The 18,373-nt window shown below is 47.4% G+C and overlaps 1 protein-coding gene across 1 annotated transcript in view; it reads right to left on the bottom strand.

The window, feature by feature from the left end:
• The window catches only part of CD247 (CD247 molecule), a 76,784-nt gene extending 63,427 nt beyond the window's left edge, over nucleotides 1–13,357 (bottom strand). The window contains exons 1-2 of the mRNA XM_064152200.1: nucleotides 13,312–13,357; nucleotides 11,727–12,107 (exon numbers count right to left, since the gene is read on the bottom strand). Of these exons, the coding sequence (XP_064008270.1) occupies nucleotides 11,727–12,107; nucleotides 13,312–13,357 (427 nt within the window). The remainder of the gene's footprint in view (nucleotides 1–11,726; nucleotides 12,108–13,311) is intronic.
• Between the last annotated feature and the right edge of the window lie 5,016 nt (nucleotides 13,358–18,373).

Here is an 18,373-nt window from a genome sequence, read left to right as displayed (position 1 = left end):
TTAAAACCACTTAGTGCAACACTTTATACATGTGAATTTGTGAGTAAGAGCTAGAAAGGATAGCTACTAAGTGGCACTCTCTTTTTCAGCATCAAATACCTTCTAGTTATGGATGAAGCCGAACACTACTATACTGAAAAGAGGTGAGGACCTCATTGAACCCAGAGATGTGAAAGTAGAAACCTTCTGCTTTCCAAAACGTTTGTATGCACTGCAGTCATGAAGGAAGCAGCAGCAGCAGCAGCTCACAAACACATCACTAAATCATTTTTCTGAAGACTGACAACTGCACATTCTTCCCTCGCAGAGCTTCATGTGAGCTACAAAAATCTGGCCGAGCAGTTGAATGTCCAAGCAGCTTGCCTGAAGTAAAACTCCTGCTGATGGCCCTGGGGAGCTGCCTGAGCAAGCTGACCAATTTAAATGTAGTGTAGGTACGTTTAAACAAGAGGTGAGTATCGCCGCCTGTCACACGCGAGACCGCGCTTCGATTCCCTGATGGGGAGCCATAGCCCAAAGCCCAGACAGACAGCGACTCTGTTATCTATACTTACATTCTTGTTCTTATCCATCTCAGCAAGCCCATGAGTGAAGTAGACATCACCACTGTTTTCTTTTCACAGCCTGTAATCTAGTCCTTCTCATCAAAACATTCCAGCTGGTTTCAAACTAGCACAATCCACCCCTGTCTATTTCACTCGGAGTGTTGCTGAGATGGCTAAGAACAAGAATGTAAACACAGATAACACAGACACTCTCTGGATTTTGGACTGAGGAGACTCCACCCATGAGCACAGCTGTGCCGGACATGCTGGAACTCCAGTACAAGCTGGAATCGAAGGAGGCTAAATGGTTGGAACCATAGACACTGCTAATGCTTTCTTCTCTATTCCCATAGCAAAGGAGTGCAGGCCTCAGTTTGCATTCACCTGGAGAGAAGGCCAGTACCAGTTCAACTGTTTGCCTCAGGGGTGGAAGCACAGCTCAACCATCTGTCAATCAGTCATCCACGGTGCACTGGAGAAAGGTAAAGCTCCAGAGCACATCCAGTACATCAACCACATCACTGGGGGGAGGTGGGTAACACCCAAACCATCACACACTGACATGACCTAGTTAGAAGGGGCAAGTTTTGCAGAAACTGAATGCTATCCCCACAATACAATTGCAGCAAGTAGACAACATATTTTGAGGTGTAGCTACCTGCCAAAACTTTAAATACCTGAAGCCCTTCTTTCTGGCTTCACATACTCCTTCTCTTCAAGAAAGGTTGGTGCACGTGCTGAGCTTTCTCAGATTGCCCCTTCTGATTGAATTTCATGTTGCTGACTCTCTCAGATTCCTGCATACCAGCAAGATTTAGTAGCATAGGACCTCCTAAATCTTCCAGTCCTGTACAATTACATAGAGTTCCAAAAGTGGCAGAATCACCACTAGATAAGCACTTATTATAAGTAGTCCTATTGATGCTATTCTTACACACCCACATGCATGAGAGAACAGCAGCATCTTCATACCTCACTTTGCAGAGAGCCTCATGCAGTTGCTACTAAACTGAGCACAAGAGCACAACAGTGTTTGAAAGGGTGAAAGCAGAAAGTCTTAGATACATGGACTCCATTAATGTACTGAAAGGATTAAATGGACTGTATGAAATATTACAGCTGAAGTTGAGAATTTTGTTGTTTGGTCTTTTGGTTTGGGGCTTGTTTGAGTTTTTTTCTTTGTTTCAGAGGATTGTTTGGCTTTCTGGGTTCGGTTGGGTTTGGGGTTTTGGTTGGCTTTCATTTGGGTTTTTTGTTGTTGCTGGGGTATTGTTGCATACATTTAATCAGAGAATCATAGAATGAATCAGGCTGGAAGAGAGCCCCAAGCTCATCAACTCCAACCCAGCACCCAGCCCTGGCCAATCAACCAGACCATGGCACTAAGTGCCCCAGCCAGGCTTGGCTTCAACACCTCCAGCCACGGCCACTCCACCACCTCCCTGGGCAGCCCATTCCAATGCCAATCACTCTCTCTGGCAGGAACTTCCTCCTAACATCCAGCCTAGACCTGCCCTGCCACAGCTTCAGACTGTGTCCCCTTGTTCTATTGCTGGGCGTCCGGCAGCAGAGCCCAACCCCACCTGGCTACAGCCTCCCTTCAGGTAGCTGTAGAAAGCAATGCGGTCTGCCCTGAGCCTCCTCTGCTGCAGGCTGCACACCCCCAGTTCCCTCAGCCTCTCCTCACAGGGCTGTGCTCCAGGCCCTTCCCCAGCTTTTCAGAAACAGTTCCCAGTATGATTTCTGATGGCACATTAATTAGGGAATGTTTCTAGGCTCCTACTAGGATTTCTCTTCAAACCCAGCGAGAGTCTCTCCAATGGCTTAGCATGCAGAAGCCTTGCTCGAGCTCCTCTTCTGGGCCAGACAAAGGACTCAATCTGGGTTTCTCTCTTTCCAAACACCGAACACTAACTGTTCACAGGCTTTGTTGTCCCACAGAAATACCTTGGAAGGGGTTTGGTTTCTCCCAGTGAAACATGAGGGGGAGAAAAAGATGGAAGTCTCACAAAGTTTTGCAGGAAGTTGCTTCTCTTTAAGCTCCCTTTTAAACCTGGTATTTGCTCTACTAAAGCCATCATCTCTAACAAACACACCTGGCCCAAGACATAAAAAGAAGAGCAAGAGAGAAAGGCGGCAAACCTGTTAGCTACTTCTTTGCAGCTGAGAAAGATAAAATCAGGTAAAAACACCATGGAAAAGATGTCACAATAAGATAGGGCTGTAGGTTCATATCTGTAACTTCTTTAAGAGAGTTTAAAAAAAATAGAAAGGCAAAGAAAAAAAAATCATCTCCAGCTTGAAAATCTGCTGCTGCTCTTCTGTCAGAAGAGACAGCCAACAGCGGCAACTCCGCATGCCTTAGAGTGCTGCTGGGGTTTGAGGCAACTATTAAAGTAACATCTGAGTTATTTGAAGAAAAGAGATTAATTTATCTGCATGAATAGAAGAGAAAGGAAAAAAAAATCTAGTTCTGCCTAGTTCACATTAATAGTAGAGAAATTTAGAGAGAATTCAAACCAAGGTAAATGAAAGCTGCTTCCTTTAGGGAGAAGTAATTTAGTGAGAGACTCTCTTTCTTAACAGTTAAGCCAAGGAGAAACAGTTTGAGATGTAATCAAAATGTATCCTCAGGAAAAAAGTATTGAATCCACTATGCATAACTTTTCATATTTCATTATATTTAAGCAAAACTCCTCTGACAAAGCACTTACAGATCCATAGTTATTTTCAGACCTTTGGGGATGGACCAGGATTTTGAAATTACAAGCAGTCTTCAGTGGAGCTTTAGAGCACAGCCAAGACAGCATTGTGAAGCAGTAGCTTCAAAAGAAGTCCCTCCCAGTTCTGTCACAAACATTCTGTGTAAAGAGAATGGGCAATGTTAAGCTATTATCAATAAAATTGTTTCTCATTTGCAATGGAGAAATAAATGCATATTCTCGGCAAACTACACGGGGGTTGATGCAGAAAGCAAAGAACAGCTGCCAGAACTGGGGATGGAAAAGCAATTGCTCAAGGAGTGTTTTGGGCTTTCAAGTGAGTGTGTTCTCTGACTTGCCTCCCCTGTGTGCCTTGACCAGCACAGACCAGGTTATGGCACTGCGCCGTGGCTAATGCTCACTGTGTAATCCTGCTTACATACAGCATGGTGTGCATGTGTAGGCAAAGCTCCTACAGCCCTACTCAGGCAGAAGAGAGGTTGGGCCCTTCTAAAAGCAAAACTGTATTGACTGAAAGATGTATTTTTGTTCCATTTCAGATGCTGATTCTGAGAAGCTAAATTCCAGAAAGCCTTGGATTATAGAATCATAGAATCAGCCAGCTTCAAAGAGATCGCCAAGATCGTCCAGTCCAGCCTATCCAACCAAGATCATCCAGTCCAGCCTATCCAAGCAGTCCAACCTATCCAACCAAGATCATCCAGTCCAGCCTATCCAACCAGTCCAACCTATCCAACCAAGATCATCCAGTCCAGCCCTGGCCAATCAACCAGACCATGGCACTAAGTGCCCCAGCCAGCTTTGGCTTCAACACCTCCAGGCACACAGACTCCACCTCCCTGGGCAGCCCATTCCAATGCCAATCACTCTCTCTGGCAGGAACTTCTTCCTAACATCCAGCCTAGACCTCCCCTGCCACAGCTTGAGGCTGTGTCCCCTTCTTCTCTTGCTGCTTGCCTGGCAGAAGAGCCCAACCCACCTGGCTACAGCTTCCCTGCAGGTAGCTGTAGAAAGCAATGAGCTCTGCCCTGACCCTCCTCTGCTGTAGGCTGCACACCCCCAGCTCCCTCAGCCTCTCCTCACAGGGCTCTGCTCCAGGCCCCTCCCCAGCCTTGCTGCCCTTCTCTGGACACCTTCCAGCACCTCAACATCTCTCTTGAATTGAGGAGCCCAGAACTGGACACAGCACTCAAGATGTGGCCTGAGCAGTGCTGAGCACAGGGGCAGAATAACCTCTCTTGTCTTGCTGGCCACACTGTTCCTGAGCCAGGCCAGGATGCCATTGGCTCTGCTGCCCACCTGGCATCTTATGATGGGGGGTATTGCTCCCATTCCGTCTCAGGAAGAGGGAAATCAGAGTGGAGTTGTTGGAAATTATGGGTGTATCTCATTTACTTTCCTCTTAAAGCTTGCCTGCAAGGATCAAATTGTTACAGGTTATCAGAGTAACCCCTCAGCAAAGCTTAAGCAGGGAATTTACCTGTTCACAGGGAGGCTAAAACCAGAAGCCTGTTACAAGTAAATGGGAAGAAAATTTTACAGATAACAAACAGGCATAAGGTCTTCAGCCCTACAGGCCAGCATAAGCCCCAAGGTCAGTTAATCAGCACGTGGTTACACTGGTTGTGCTGCCTTTGTAACTCTTCAAATTCTAACAGACTCTTAAGAGCTGAACCAATACATCACGGGGAATAGGAATTAATTTACAGAGTATAATTGCACATATAAAAATGCTTCCCAAATATTCCAACTCTTTGGTTTTATTTATTAACTGGGGACTGGAGGGCATGCCTTATGAGGAGAGGCATTTTTTTATGCTAATTTGCTTTTACAACTACAGATTCTGGGCTCCTAGGAAAGCTTCTGTGTTGCCTCTTTCTAAATGGGCTCTTCTTTCTGACCAGGAGGCTATTTTCAGCGCTCGCCAAGACGAGCACCACAGCATCCTGAGGCAGGCTGGCCCACCACGCCCCCAAAATAGCAACTGCCTTAAAAAGAAATAAGTAGAAGAGATAGGTTCTATAGTTGCTTTGCTCTTCTTCCGCTTCAGGAGCGACGCAGGCTGCGCTCTCAACGTTTCATTTACAAGCTAGAAAATCCAACCAGGAAACTAGGAAAGTTTATGGTGAAAGTTAAGATTTTCACCTAAGACAAGTTTAAGGCAAATCATACATGGCAAGACTCCTGAAGAAACCAACAAACCCCAAGTGTTGACCCTCTAGATGTATTCAGTGTGTCCTACTACATCTTACGCAATTGTTTGTTGAAAATTCCCCACCTTCTTTCTTTGTCAGCTTCCATCAAATTCTAACTTGGTGTCATCTGAGCTTTCAAAGAGTTTTGTCACCAATCCGACTTCTTCTTCAATTAATACAACAAAGGGGAAAGTGTTGTGCTACTCAGAAGTCAGATTACAGACAAAGTCTTCACTGCACTTACATTCCATGACAGAAATAGGCCAAACAGGAGGAGAAATTCATTGTGCTTCACCACCTGCTTGCCAGATGCACAACATTTAATGTACACAGCAAAAGCACATGAAGATGGAAAATGTCAGGCTTGCTGTTCTTCCAGCACTTGACAGACAACATAGAGAAGTGTTAAGAACAAAATGCATAAAGGGTTTCCAAAGTTTGATGGTTTATTCTGAGGAAACTTGTAAGGATTCAAATATTTCCATTCCATAAGTTCAGAAATTTGATAGCACTCGACAGACAACGTAAAGAAGCGCTAAGAACAAAACGCGTAAAGGGTGGCCAAAGGTCGGTGGTTTATTCTGAGGAAACTTGAAGGGATTCAAATATTTCCATTCTACATGGTTCAGAAATTTTATAGCACTCAACAAGCAATGTAAAGAAGCGCTAAGAACAAAATGCATAAAAGGTTGCCAGATGTCAGTGGATTATTCTGAGGAAACTTGAAGGGATTCAAATGTTTCCAGTCTGTATGGCTCAGAAATCTAGATGGAGTCTGTCCCCTAAACAGACCTTGTACAGACAGCAGCACTTGTGTTTTCTGAGGATCAGAAGCTAGCTCTTTCCACTTCTATTTTTAATAACTAAAAAGAATCATAGAATCACAGAATCAAGCAGGTTGGAAGAGACCTCCAAGCTCAGCCAGCCCAACCTAGCACCCAGCCCTGGCCAATCAACCAGACCACGGCACTAAGTGCCCCAGCCAGGCTTGGCTTCAACACCTCCAGGGAGAGTGACTCCACCACATCCTTGGGCAGCCCATTCCAATGGCAAATCACTTTGTCAAGAACTTCCTCCAAACATCCAAATACTGTTGAAGGACTGACAGAGCTCTGTGTTGGTAAGTCTAACTTTCCCAGAGATGGATATATCCATGGTATGTGGCTGAATGCATGCATCTCCACTGTCCCCTGTGCATTTGAGTGAGTAGAACTGCAAATTGAGCTTTTCATTTCCCTGCACACTTTCTCTGTTATATATGAAGTTATAAATCAGTTGCATAGAACAAAGTAGATTTAAAGGTGGGGGTTTTTTTGCATTCCTGAAAAAGAACAACAACAAACAACCACCCTGATTTAGACTGTTGTGTTTTAAAAGCTAAAAATGCTACACATTCTTTAAAAGGGAAAAAATTTAATTAACAACATGATATTAAAACTCGATCCCAAAATATTCCATTATACAACAATACAAATGAGAAAAACCTGCAAAATGTCAGCTTCTCGTGGACTGTGAAAGAGCATAAATTGTTCTCCTGGTGCTAAAAAATAAACAGCAGTGACACTCCAATTTAGCTGTCGACTGAACTCGTAACAGGAGAAGAGTGAAAATCAGCGATGTGCTTATGAGTACCCATGCACATGGACAAAACAGACACCTTCAACAGGAGATATATTTTAAGTCCCTTTAAGAAATTGTGTCTTCTGTCCATGCTGTCCTAAAAATGTACTCTGTTTTCTTGTCTGGACAGATGATGCATCTTACAATTCCACATAAGACAGAGGATGAGTTGGAGGAGGGGATGGGGACTTGACGGCTCCTGACAATCCTTATCTCCTTCTGAAAGGGAGGTTTGTTACAGTTTGGAGATAGGAAACAAAGAGTTTGTTTATATATTATAATATATATAGAATTATTATATAGAATTATTATATATTCTACATCAATATATATTGTTTTATATACTATATGTATATATAATATATATGTATACATAATATATATGTATACATAATATATATGTACATGTTATATAATATATAATAGATATAATATTGTATAATGTATACCATATGTTATATATATATATTATATAATATATACTATATTATACACAGTATAATATATTCTATATAATTATATAATGTATTATTATATCTAATAATAGGTATTATCTATTAGTATATCTATAATATATTATATAATATACATAATCTATTGTATAATTTGTTTAAATATTATATCTTACACATGCCTATGTAATTTTCCTTGCTTATGGTTTTACTCATGCTAGTCCTGACACACAGGAGGAATAAAAATATATTTTCAGGCAGCTTTCTCTATTTTGTATCTGCTTCCCCATCTAGTGTAGATGAAAAAGTAACCCAAACATGCCCATCGCTACTTCAGTCATTAGGAATGTTGCTTGGAAGGGCTCAGACAGACAGCACTTACCCTGTAACAAGCGTGAGAGAACTGAGTATGTTGCTGCAAGAGCTCAGCAAATGTCCCTTCACAAAGAAAGGCTACATTCTGTTCCATTCACGAATGTGCCAGTGCACAGGTTGTTATTTTTTTTTTCATGAATTATTAATGAATCATTGTGAACAGGGAGGAGGAAAATGAGAAAAAAAACCCAACAACCCAAGCACATAAAATGAAGTCTTTAATATTTCCCCCCCTAGGTATACAAATAATTCAGCTACGACTCAATGCCACATATACGGATATGGGGATGGTAGCTTAGTATTCTGTATTTGACTGGTTTTCTCCTATAGGATTGTGAACAATGCTTAGTTTATGTGTGTTGTAGTTTGTGGACTTGTTAATTTATCTGATGGAAAACAAGGAACAAATGAACCTTAAGAGCCATGATCATTTTGTCTTCTTGCCCATAAAAAATGGCTCCTGGCACCTGAGAAGCGGAAAAGTACCGAGCTCTGTTGCAGACAGGTGTTCAAGGCAGCCTGATACACTCCCATCAAGATGGCACCCAATGGGCAGAAGACACAGTTAGGCAGAGCAGCAAAATGCTGTGAAACTACAGTGCACAAGGAAGATCTTGTCAAAGGCTGACATGGCTTAGTTTCCACACAGCCTGCAGAGACCAGGACACTGTGCAGTTCTGTTTAGCAGAGTATTCCAAGAACAGTGATTTGGTGAAAAAGTAAAACAAAAAAACAACCAAGGAAGAGCTGTCCTTGAACTCTTCCACACATATTTCTACACAGAGACCGATCCTACAGCACTGCCCACGTTCTGCTTATTGCTGTCAAAGTCTGTCATGCTTCAGATTATAAGCTCCGGAAACAGAATGGAGGTTTCTGCCATTTTTGTTGTGAATAGTTGGTATAGTGTAGAAGTCTCTTAGGGTTCTTCTCAACAAATAACTTAATTAGCAAAGACATCTGCACAGAAACTCAGATTATTGTTATGCTCTTTTTAACAGAGGGCTTATACTTCCAGAGGTAGGCACTTGCACCTGTGCAGAGGAGAACCCAGAGAACTAAATGTGTTTATGCCATGGCTTCCCTCTGCAACGGCTCAATGGCCGAGTTTGTGCATTCAACATTTGTGGTCTGCATCGACATTTGTGGGCTCCCTCTAAAACGACCTCTTTTTAAATATTTTCTTTTTTCTCCTGCCTGACATATTTATTGAAGTACACAAAAGGAAAGGCTTGGCAACTTCAGTGTTTTCCCACACTTGGTAGCATCTTTTAAGTGATGAAGAATAAGTAGAAAGCCCCCTAGAGCGAAGTAGAATGAACACACTGCAAGGCAGTATGTATCTTAGTGAATATCTGTCCCCCTCTGAGCTTGTTACATAACAAAAAATGTCCACTGAGAAGGCTTGAAACTACTCAGCAGCACATCTGTGCTTCTGCTATAGCTCTGAGCTGAAAACCCCATCTGTTTGGTCTTGTCTTTAAATTCATGGCGACCTCCCATTTTTGTTACTGTGTATTTTGCATCCATAACATTCTGCAAGCTTCATGCTGCATTCTCTATCTGTACTTAGGCTAAATACTACTGCTCTTTGTACTATTACAGCTATCCAATAAAGAAATACCTCACCTCAAACCCACAGGCAAGCATCTCCAAATCAACAGCAAGAGTAGCCTCTTCAACATTTGATGCTAGGATCAAATTTTTTGATTCACACCTCTCTAGGTGTTCAGTTCTGGGCCCCCCAGTTTAGGAAGGACACTGAGATGCTTGAGCGTGTCCAGAGAAGGGCGACGAGGCTGGGGAGAGGCCTCGAACACAAGCCCTACGAGGAGAGGCTGAGGGAGCTGGGGTTGTTTAGCCTGGAGAAGAGGAGGCTCAGGGGTGACCTTATTGCTGTCTACAACTACCTGAAGGGTGGTTGTGGCCAGGGGGAGGTTGCTCTCTTCTCTCAGGTGGCCAGCTCCAGAATGAGAGGACATAGCCTCAGGCTGCGCCAGGGGAAATTTCGGCTCGAGGTGAGGAGAAAGTTCTTCCCTGAGAGAGTCACTGGACACTGGAATGGGCTGCCCGGGGAGGTGGTGGAGTCGCCGTCCCTGGGGCAGTTCAAGGCAAGGTTGGATGTGGCACTTGGTGCCATGGTCTAGCCTTGGGCACTGTGGTAAAGGGTTGGACTTGATGATCTGTGAGGTCTCTTCCAACCTTGGTGATACTGTGATACTGTGAATATCCTTAAGTGCTTTGCACCAGAGACCCCTGGCTGGGGCACTAAGTGCCATGGTCTGGTTGACTGGATAGGGCTGGGTGCTAGGTTGGACTGGATGGGCTTGGAGGTCTCTTCCAACCTGGCTGATTCTATGACTGTAAGGCTACCTTTACTCCTCTGCAGACTGCATTAAGTAATTTTCAGTAGACATTTTCTGCTACAGAAGCACAAATAGAAGCCTGAAGTGTGATGGATTAAAAGGAGAAAACACAAAAGGACTCTTTTGTGGACACATCTCTACATAAAGCAATTTCCATACCTTTGCAGCAAAAAGTGCAAAAGTATAAGTGCCAGTAGGTATCAGAAGAGGAAGAGGGGAGGATGAGCAGAAGGAATGTCTACCACAGAGCACACAGCTCTGCTTCAAATCCTCTGGAAACAGCACGCACAGAACTTGTTTCATAGCGCTAGCATGTGGCAGCAAAACCCTTTCTCTAGTCTCCATAAAACTGTCCAATCAAAAGGCTGTGGCAGCCACCAAAGCCCTTCAGCATAAGGATGGTGAGTTTGTGTTTGATTACGGTTAGGATGTGTTTGATTACAGCTGTATGCTGCAGGGGGTTTTGCTTCAATGCACGCTGAAGTGTGGGCTGCTGGTACTGACCACTCCAAATTCAGCCCTTCTCTGGATGTGAACCTTGATACTCTTCTGATATTGTGCTGGTTTGAGGCTAATTGGAATAGCTGAATGAGAACAACTAGATCGCAGCTCTACCAAACTACTAAAAGGATCCATCCTCCCCGCTAAAACTGCCGCGGCCTTTGGAGCTCCGCGCGTCTGGAAGCTGCTTTGCTCGCTGCCGAGCAGCGCCAGGGTACGCCCCACGGCGAAGGTGAAGGAAGGTGAAGGAAGGTGAAGGAAGGTGAAGGAAGGTGAAGGAAGGTGAAGGAAGGTGAAGGAAGGTGAAGGAAGGTGAAGGAAGGTGAAGGAAGGTGAAGGAAGGTGAAGGAAGGTGAAGGAAGGTGAAGGAAGGTGAAGGAAGGTGAAGGAAGGTGAAGGAAGGTGAAGGTGCCTCCCGCTTAGGCTGTCCGGCGGAGGCAAGCATGGAGGCAGAGACACCACCGTTTCCTCGCGGCCTGCGGCCCCGTACTGCCAGCCTGCCGGGCACGCCACCTACAGCAAACCAGCCTGCTGTGGCGAACAACACACCTCTGGTTTCATCTGGCAGGGAGCTGCAAGTGGCCACATTTTCACCATTCCAGGTTTTCAATGGCAAGGAAAGCCTCCCGGGTGCGGGCCGAGAGGAGGCCTATGGAACGGCAGGTGGCTGTCGGGCTGCAGCAGGCGGCCGGGCAGGAGCAGAGCAGGCTGCACTGCCGGCAATGGCTGTGCCTGCCGCCTCCTCCCAGCCCTCTCGCCGCAGGGCTGCACAACGCGACAAGTCCTCCTGCCTTCTCGCTGGCAGCCGTGATGCCAGCTGTGATTAGGAGGACAGACACGGCTGAGCTCCTGTCCAGCTACCAAAACAGTGGGGAAGCCACCGCAAAAACATCCTGTGCTTCCCTCAAAGAGCTTCAAACCAGCTCTCGGTAAAACAAGCCTGCCTTACCTGTGACTGGGAACTGAGCCTGCGAGACGGCAAAGACTGCAATCCGCCTCCACTTCATCTTGCTCGCCTGGGTGGCGCTGGGACGGGGAAGGCCACAAGGCAAGAAGCAGTCACCTCCGCCGGCTCCGCTCATCTGCTGGCGCCACAGGAAGCTGAGCCCCTGCGCGGGCTGCTGCAGCCCACCTGCTGGCGGAGGCACCGCGCACACGCCTCCCGCTGCCGAGCAGCCCCGGCCGTTGGGCTTTTGTTCTTGGCACTGATGCTTGGGGTTTCCTTTCAGGTTTTTTTCCCTTTTCCTCTCTACGAGACGGGCTTTTATGGTGGAGTATTTCTCATTTGTCTGGTGATTCCTAGGTGTGGCTCTTTGAGCTGCATTTCTAGCTCAGGCACGAAAAACAGTTGGGAACAGAGAAACTTAGAAGCTCTGAGTGGAGAGGCGAACATTTCATAGAATCATAGAATCAACCAGGTTGGAAGAGACCTCCAAGCTCAGCCAGCCCAACCTAACACCCAGCCCTGGCCAAGCAACCAGACCATGGCACTAAGTGCCCCAGCCAGGCTTGGCTTCAGCACCTCCAGCCACAGCCACTCCACCACCTCCCTGGGCAGCCCATTCCAATGCCAATCACTCTCTGACAACAACTTCCTAACAACATTCACCTAAACCTCCCCTGGCACAGCCTGAGACTGTGTCCCACTGTTCTGGCCCTGGCTGCCTGGCAGAAGAGCCCAACCCCACCTGGCTACAGCCTCCCTGCAGGCAGCTGCAGACAGCAATGAGCTCTGCCCTGAGCCTCCTCTTCTGCAGGCTGCACACCCCCAGCTCCCTCAGCCTCTCCTCACAGGGCTCTGCTCCAGGCCCCTCCCCAGCCTTGCTGCCCTTCTCTGGACACCTTCCAGCACCTCAACATCTCTCTGCAATGGAGGAGCCCAGAACTGGACACAGCACTCCAGGGGTGGCCTGAGCAGTGCTGAGCACAGGGGCACAAGAACCTCCCTTGTCCTGCTGCCCACACTGCTCCTGAGCCAGCCCAGGATGCCATTGGCTCTGCTGCCCACCTGGGCACTGCTGCCTCCTCTGCAGCTCCTCCCTGCCAGCACCCCCAGCTCCCTCTCTGCCTGGCTGCTCTCAGCCACTCTGTCCCCAGCCTGTAGCACTGCTTGGGGTTGTTGTGGCCAGAGTGTAGAACCCTGCACTTGGCCTTATTAAATATCATCCCATTGGCAATTTGTGATGGTTTGGAAGTTATCTGCACCCCCAGTCTTATGAAATCACTCAGACTAGACTCAGCCAGCTGAAAGTTAAGGAATGACACACAATTATACAAGCAGATATTTAGAATATATCACAATTATTTACAGCTATAGACAAGTTAGAGGTAATACAGAAACACAACAGCCCTGCCAGAAACCAGAGTGCCCAGGAGGGGCTCCCAACCACCCTTCCACCTTCTTTCCACCCCTCTGCCGTATCACAGAGTCTGCCTTACATGCAAGGTGAGGTTGGAGGATTGGCCAGGGGCAGTTAGAAAGCAGAAGGATTAGTTACACAGAAGCAGCCCAGGGCACAGAGACATGCTCTGACTCTCCTTCTCTGTCTTATCTATGTTTGTGTTCTTGTTCTTATCCATCTCAGCAAGCCTATGAGTGCAGCAGACATCACCATTGCTTCCTTTTCTCAGCCTGTCATCTAATTTCTCTCATTAAAATATTCCAGCTAGCCTCAAACCAGCACAACATTGTAAGGATAGGCCATATGATGGCAACAATGGATAAGTTAAGGTAATTTCACTGGAGCACCAAGAGCTTTGTGTCTGGAAGCACAGCCTGGACCTTCCCCTTGCTGCTTCTGCTGTGCCTGCTGCTATCTGCCCCTGCTGCTGTTTTGGCTGCTGCTGCTTTTGCTGCTTCACCGCCGCTTAGACCCCTTCCCCATCCTGCTTGGGGTTATTACATTTCTGTAATGAGTTTATTCTCCTAACACTCTTACATTTAAACTGTAAGAAATACCATTTCATTTTTCCTGACTTTCCAAAAAAACATGTCTTACTGAGTTTACTCTCCCGGGGCAGGGACCCACCCTAACCCAGTGCACTAGGCCATCCCAGTCAGCAGCTGCTGACCTTTACAAGGCAGCTAGAAAAGCATATCTGATATCTACTTTGGCATCACTTCAAAAGGGTTACTACACAAACTATGCCCAGGGCTCAGTGTGGCATAAATGGAAGTTTAAAACTCTAAGTTATAGTCCTCTTGAACAAGTAGCTGGTTAAACTGGTAAAGGCACAAAATTTCTGTCTAACTGAAATGTGTTCTTACCATTAGCACTTGGGAGTGGCTGCACTCTCAGGACTATGAGATTGTCCAGCATCAGGGAGATGCTGGACTCCACCTGCCCTTGCAGTGTGCACTTGCAGCCCAGAAGGCCAACCAGAGCCTGGGCTGCAGCAGCAGAAGTGTGGGCAGCAGGGCCAGGGAGGGGATTCTCCCCCTCTGCTGTGCTCTGCTGAGACCCCACCTGGAGTACTGCATCCAATTCTGGAGCCCCTGGGACAAGAGGGATGTGGAGATGCTGGAGCATGTCTGTGCTACTTTGAAGCTAGCTAGAATGTTTTGGTGAGAAGGATTAGATTACAGGCTGTGAAAGAAAAACAGTGGTGATGTCTACTTCACTCATAGGCCTGCTGAGATGTATAAGAACAAGAATCCAAACATAGATAAGGGAGTCGCTCTTCGTCTGGGCTCTGGGCTGCATTTTTCTCTCTAACCTCACTCTCCATCTCTTTGATTAACCCACTTTGCTTCCTAACCCCCTGGCCAAAGCTCCCTTCTTCCTTGGGACTGGGGTAAGGCTGAGAGGGGTAGGGGGAAGGTGAAGGGGCGATTGGGAGCCCCTCCTGGGGACTCAGGTCTCTGGGAGGGCTGTTGTGTTTCTGTATTACCTTTTACCTTGTATGTTTCTGTATAGAGCTGATTATACTGTAACTATCTGCTTGTATACTGAGCTAAACTGTAAATAATAACCTTCATTCAATTCCCACAGCTGGCTGAGTCTAGTCTGGGTGATTTCCAAAGTGTGTGTGGGGGGGGAAACACCCAAAGCATCAGAGAGTCCAGAGAAGGGCCCTGAGGATGATCAGAGCACCTCTGCTATGAGGACAGACTGAAAGAGTTGGGGCTGTGCAGGCTGGAGCAGAGGAGGCTCCCAGGGGACCTTCTTGTGGCCTTCCAGGATCTGAAGGGGGCTACAAAAAAGCTGGGGAGGGATTTTTGAGGCTGTCAGGGACTGCCAGGAGTGGGGGGAATGGAGCAAAGCTGGAGGTGGGGAGAGTGAGGCTGGATGTGAGGAGGAAGTTGTTGAGCATGAGAGTGGTGAGAGGCTGGAATGGGTTGCCCAGGGAGGTGGTTGAGGCTCTGTCCTTGGAGGTGTTTAAGGCCAGGCTAGCTGAGGCTGTGTGCAGCCTTCTCTAGGGTAGGGTGTCCCTGGGCATGGCAGGGGGGGTGGAACTGGATGCTCCTTGTGGTCCCTTCCAACTCTGATTCTATGATTCTGTGATACCATCCACAGGACATAAAACACCAGGAAAAGTGGCCCTGCCTGGCTCGTTTCAGTTGTAGCTGTCTATGAAGTGGAGATGCCTTTTGAAGCGAGCATACTGCATCCTTCTATTTTGAAAGTGTCAGCATGTGCAGCACTCTTGAGCCACTCTGCCCTCCGAGCCACCACAGCCCGTAAGAAGGAGAGCCTGTGTCGTCTCTGCAGGATACCACAGTGTGCGCTTCCTCCTCACACTGCATGAAACAGAGAGCTCGGCAGCTTCTGGCTGTCCGTGCTGTTCCTACCCACTGAGTGGCTGTGGCATTCAACCTTCTCGCTGCTGGACGTTGTCCTCTAGCAGCAGAGCCTGGGACAGACCATCACGCGTCAGCAGTGGGATGAGCGGTTTGAAAACAGCTGTGATCTGGGAGCTAACAACGCTTTACAGCCCCACATTGCAAACTTGCCTGTGATGGGTTGGGAGTTACACATCCCCCCCACTCTTATGAAATCACCCAGACTAGGCTCAGCCAGCTGGAAGCTAAGGAATGAAGCTTTATTTACAGCTTAGCACAATTCCAAGCAGCTATGTACACAATACACACAAATATTTACAGTATATACAGAAATAGACAAGTTAAAGGCAATACAGAAACACAACAGCCCTGCCAGAAACCAGAGTGTCCAGGAGGGGCTCCCAACCACCCTGCCACCTTCCTCTCACCCCTCTGCCTTATCCCATAGTCTGCCTTATGTGCAAGGTGAGTTGCAAGGATGGGCAAGGGGGAGTAGAAGCAGAATTAGTTGGGTTACACAGATCCAGGCAGAGCAGCAAGAGCCCAGGGAGAAAACACAGACACCAACTTTGACAGATAGAGACTCTCTGTCTTAGTGATGTTTGTGTCCTTGATTTTATACCTCTCAGCAAGCCTCTGAGTGCAGCAGACATCACCATTGTTTCCTTTTCACAGCCTATCATCTAATTTCTCTCATCAAAATATTCCAGTCAGCCTCAAACCAGCACACTTTCTGCTTAAGATGATCCTCAGAGTGACACCAAACCAAGCAGGTCTGACCAGCAGCTGTGCTGGCAAAGCCTGGTTTCCCACAGGTCCACCTTCTCCACCCAGCACATGACTGCAGTGCCTCCCATGCCCACCTGTGTGAGGCCAGGCAGGCGGCACACAGCCCGAGGCAGCAGATGTACACACAGACTAACTCAGCAGCCTGGCAGGAAAGGGAAAATGCCCCAGTCTTCTGCAGCCCTGAGGGAACTAACAAGATCACTGCGGCTAGCTATACCAAACCACGAGTAGGAACGGGTGATGCTTAAGCCTCCTTTGTTTATCTGAATTGATGTTGACCCCCCAGGTCAAAAGCGGCTGGGGTGGTGGTGAGCAACAGGCTGAGCCAGAATTCCAGGGCTTGTTTCCTTAGGAAGCTGAGTTACTGATCAAATCAGATGGTACCAAAGCAGTGCCCCAGGCAGTGGTGGATAACCACACAGGCAACACAATAAGTACGTGTTAACAGTAACCAAGCAACCTGGAGAGCAGCCCTGAGGAGAGGGACTTGGGGGTGCTGCTGGAGGAGAAGCTCCACAGGAGCCAGCAGTGTGCACTTGCAGCCCAGAAAGCCAAGCAGAGCCTGGGCTGCAGCAGCAGAAGTGTGGCCAGCAGGGCCAGGGAGGGGATTCTCCCCCTCTGCTCTGCTCTGCTGAGACCCCACCTGGAGTACTGCATCCAGTTCTGGAGCCCCCATTACAAGAGGGATGTGGAGATGCTGGAGAGTGTCCAGAGCAGGGCCAGGAGGATGCTCAGAGGCTGCAGCAGCTCTGCTGTGAGCACAGACTGAAAGAGTTGGGGCTGTGCAGGCTGGAGCAGAGGAGGCTCCCAGGTGACCTTCTGGTGGCCTTCCAGGATCTGAAGGGGGTTACAAAAAAAGCTGGGGAGGGACTTTTGAGGCTGTCAGGGAGTGCCAGGAGTGGGGGAATGGAGCAAAGCTGGAGGTGGGAAGAGTGAGGCTGGAGGTGAGGAGGAAATTGTTGAGCAGGAGAGTGGTGAGAGGCTGGAATGGGTTGCCCAGGGAGGTGGTTGAGGCCCCATGGCTGGAGGTGTTTGAGGCCAGGCTGGCTGAGGCTGTGTGCAGCCTGCTCTAGGGTAGGGTGTCCCTGGGCATGGCAGGGGGGTTGGAACTGGCTGCTCCTTGTGGTCCCTTCCAACCCTGACTGATTCTGTGATTCTATGATTCTATGAAATGTGACTCAGGAGGCTCCTTCATACTATGAGCTGGAAAAACAAAAGAAACTGACTTGTGTTAACCATATTAAATAATTTCCTTTTGCTTTTGCACTTTTCAAACTGGTCTCACCAAACCCAGGGTAGTTAATCTTTTACAGATAAAGAAATTAAGTCTTAAGGGAGACAGGGAACACAAGGCACTAGAACTCAAAGAGAGTTGTGGCAGGGTGGAGGTGGTCACAGAATCACAGAATCAGTCAGGGTTGGAAGGGACCACAAGGATCAGCCACTTCCAATCCCCCATCAGGACTTCCTCCTCATGTCCAGGCTGAGTCTCCCCACCTCCAGCTTTGCTCCATTCCCCCCAGTCCTGCCACTCCCTGAGAGCCTAAAATGTCTGTCCTCATAGCAGAGCTGCTCCAGCCCTCTGGTCAGCCCTCTGGTATCTTTTGCCAGGCAAGCAGCAAGAGAACAAGGGAACACAGTCTCAAGTTGTGGCAGGGCAGGTCTGGGCTGGATGTTAGGAGGAAGTTGTTGGCAAAGAGAGTGATTGGCATTGGAATGGGCTGCCCAGGGAGGTGGTGGAGTCGCTGTCCCTGGAGGTGTTGAAGCAAAGCCTGGCTGGGGCACTTAGTGCTATGGGTTAGTTCATTCGAAGGGTTTGGTGATCAGTTGGACTCGATAATCTTTGAGGTCCTTTTCAACCCACAGTGATTCTGTGAACCATGGGAATCAGGGACATTTGAGAGTTGCTATGAGGTTGATTTTTCTCTTTTTCTGGTGTGTTTGTTTTCTTTATTAAAAGCAATGAAACAGAACAGAAAATGACCACCAACTATAAAAGCAATGTGAGAGCCAAGCTGTGCTTA

The sequence above is a fragment of the Pogoniulus pusillus genome, chromosome 12 (assembly GCF_015220805.1).
Source record: "Pogoniulus pusillus isolate bPogPus1 chromosome 12, bPogPus1.pri, whole genome shotgun sequence".
In the NCBI taxonomy this organism is placed as follows: domain Eukaryota; kingdom Metazoa; phylum Chordata; class Aves; order Piciformes; family Lybiidae; genus Pogoniulus; species Pogoniulus pusillus.
This window is presented reverse-complemented; position numbering and strand designations above follow the sequence as displayed.